A 3380-nucleotide genomic window follows, 5' to 3' on the forward strand; every position below is an offset into this window, starting at 1 on the left:
ATTCTTTGCTGTATCTATGGGAGCACTTCTGTATTAATTCAATTGTGATTGTTAGAACACAATCTCTCATTCTTTCCCTCTCTCTCTTTCTCTTTCTTTCATGTATTATTAATATATAATTATTGATTTTTAAAAGCAGATTTGGCCGAGAGCCATGAGACTGGGACAAAACAAGAAAGTAAAAAGATTGATCCCAAGTAAAATAATATCCTTTACTGACTCCAATTGATGAATCTGTTGTTGTATTTACAGAGAACTACTTGAAAGTGCAGCAGCTGGTAAAGACAAAAGTAAAAGTGATGATCAAAGTATGTTAGAATAATCTTAATCATTCTAATAATAATAATGTACACTGTTATAGAGCCTCCAGTTGTCAATGAATTTTTTCCAAAACTGGAAGACTTGGAGAGTGAAGAGAAAATGATAAAAAAATATTCGACCCACCTAACCAAGGAAGAGCAGCAAGAATTCATAGAAGAAGTCAATGTAATTCTGGTGACTGCCACATCTATAGAGTATCGTGCTGTAATGGGTGCCACTGCACCTACTGGAGGAGATGGAAAATATATCAAAGTTATCACTAAAGATGGATCGACAAATTTTATTTTAGGAAAATATGGGCGGTGTAATGTTGCAGTGATAATGACAGAGCAGGGCCCAGATAATACCCAAAAAGTTCTTACTTCAGTACTAGATGACGTGAAAGCTGAGTATGTCATTGCTATTGGAATATGTTATGGAGCAAAGGAGAGCAAAACTGAGGAACTTGGCGATAAAACAAAACTAGCCAACATTATTGTGGCCAAAAGTATCGTCAACACTGAACATCAGCGTAGTGAAGAAAAAAGAAATGTTTTGCCAGACACATATCACTGTGGAGAGAAACTGTTGAATTTATTCAAACATGAAAAAGTCTTTAACTTTAAAGATAAATCAGTTAAAGTTCACGTTGGTGTCTTGGCCTCTGAGTTTACACTGCATCGCAACGAAGAAGAAAAACAGAAAATATTAAAGCAAGTTCCACAAGCACTTGGAGGAGAAATGGAGGCAAATGGTATAAATCGGGTTGCAGTTGCTAAGAAAGATAAATTCCAATGGATAGTAATAAAATCTATCGTTGACTGGGGAAATGAAGACAAAGACAAAACATGGCAACCATTTGGAGCTGTCTCGTGTGCAAGGTTCGTCCTAAAATGCTTGAAAGATCAACCTGATGAGGGAGATCCACTGAAGAAAACAATAAAATAAACTAGTTTTATATTGAGTATTTTTTTATTATTAGTCTAGTTTAACTAATTGAAAAGTTTGTTCTAATTGATATTAATATTAGCCATCAATGACATAAAGTGATGCTGTACATATAGATCATGAGTGAGAGCAATTAAGAAACATAACTGAGAAACGAGAGAGAGAACTAGGACAAAATACTATACTTTAGCACAGTGTGGTTAAGAATGGAATGTTGTGTGAGAGCAGCTGTCATAAGTGGTTTATAAATTTGATTATATGATACTCTCCACCAAACACCTGTTCATTACCACAATCACTGCAGTATATAGTGAAGCTGTCATATTAAAGTCACTGTAGCATTATACAAGTACAAAATATTAACATAATATTGACTATTAGACCTACACTGCATGCAACAGTACACCATACATACCTCCAGTACCATACATGTAAGTACCCATGTACTTGCATGTACTTATGGTATGCTATTGGTATGACCTTATAATAAAGACAAAGAGGTGGATATAGTATAGTCTAAGGTTGATTATACAAACTATTCCCTCCCTCTTTACTGGGAACTGTGTACATATAATGGCAAACAAGTATATCACATTTCCTCCCCTTTCTATCATTATAGCTATGTTACTGTCAGAGCTCATTAACAAGTACTTAGTTTACAATACTGATGGTAATCTATCTGTTATCAGATTATCAGACAGCACTTTATGGCTCACCCTCTCTCTTCCTCTGATCTCTGGATCCCTTTCTCTTCATCCCATCTCTCACTCATTCTCTTCCTGCTATATGACATATCAATGCTGGGACTAGGTATATAATGCATTAGTAATGAAGAGACAAAATGATAGGAATATGTAAGTAGTAACAGAGAAGGAAATAACAGCATTATTGACATATACTATAGTGAGGGGGAGAGGTATACAGAAATGTGATAGCTATGCCCTATGCCAACTCTTCAGTAGTAGTAGTTATACTAGTAGTAGTAATACTAGCTAGTGTATGTATGATATAGTGTATAATATCATCTGACTATATTTACCGTATGGCTAGAAAATTTCGAGGGCATAAATTTTCATGTTTTAGTGAAAAGCTCTTAATTCTTTAATTTCAAGGGAGTTAAATTCCGTGTTTTTGCACGTGCACTTGCATTAAGTCATTGATTTTCACATGCTGCGCATGCGCAGTGAGCATTTCCATGGTATTAATTTTTGTGGTTAAGAAGTTACCCACGAAATCCACGAAATTAAATACCCCACGGAATTTTCTAGCCATACGGTATTAGGTGAATATTTTAATGGATCATGTTGTCCCTTTATCTTTAAAGTTTATCATAACATTTCCTTTAACTAAACATAGCCATGGCTAAGTCCAAATGCTTTCTGTTTATGTAGAGTTTATATACATACAGGAGATGATATGAGGAGCATTGTTGGTATTAGTCATCAAAATAAACCAACAATGTATACAAGACAAGGCAAGTGTATGTGTGCCTTTTATAAACATTCATGATTATTAATATATGAACCTTATTCATGCTATATCAAGTACTGGAATCATTGTACATTAATAATACACAATATAATCTTCAGTATAGCAGTACATTACAGTACTTAAGGAATAAAGATGAATGGTAGAATAGTTCACATGCTACAGTGAGGGGAGAGGTATTGAAATTTGATAGGTATGTCCTGTATAAACTCTTCCCTCTTACAGTATATGATACATGTTTATGTATCAGGAAATGTAATTTAAAAAGTGAATTATTTTAAAGGGAAATTTGGCCAAAGACCATGTACTACAGTACACGTATTAAAGCTGAATTTTTGAGTAACTTTAAAAATTCGTAAATAATCCAATTTTGATCGGAATCAGCTCAAACTTTCTACACAACATAAGTACATGTATATGCATCAGGAAAAATTATAAAAATGGAAAAATTTCAACTTTTTAATTTTGGTGAAATTTGGCCAGTGAAGCTGTACTATAGTACAGGGACTTTGACTTGATTTTGGACTACCTTTAAAAATTCATAAAAAATTTAATTTTGATTGGAAGCAGTTCAAACTTTCTACACATAATAAGAACATGTATATGCATCAGAAAATATCATATAAATTGAGAATTCTGTACGT

At 33.7% G+C, this 3380-nt stretch overlaps 1 protein-coding gene across 4 annotated transcripts in view; it reads left to right on the forward strand.

Annotated features, from left to right (window-relative positions):
• LOC109585492 (uncharacterized) overlaps positions 1 to 1329 on the forward strand; it is a 4232-nt gene extending 2903 nt beyond the window's left edge. For 2 of the 4 annotated variants that reach the window (XM_020001589.1, XM_020001591.1), the window contains exons 2-4: positions 137 to 197; positions 253 to 308; positions 362 to 1329. In XM_020001589.1, the coding sequence (XP_019857148.1) occupies positions 137 to 197; positions 253 to 308; positions 362 to 1248 (1004 nt within the window). In that variant the 3' untranslated portion in view covers positions 1249 to 1329. The remainder of the gene's footprint in view (positions 1 to 136; positions 198 to 252; positions 309 to 361) is intronic. The other 2 variants (XM_020001590.1, XM_020001592.1) reach the window with 1 other exon arrangement.
• Positions 1330 to 3380: the final 2051 nt, after the last annotated feature.

The sequence above is a fragment of the Amphimedon queenslandica genome, unplaced genomic scaffold (genome assembly GCF_000090795.2).
Source record: "Amphimedon queenslandica unplaced genomic scaffold, v1.1 AMPQUscaffold_13055, whole genome shotgun sequence".
Classification (NCBI taxonomy): domain Eukaryota; kingdom Metazoa; phylum Porifera; class Demospongiae; order Haplosclerida; family Niphatidae; genus Amphimedon; species Amphimedon queenslandica.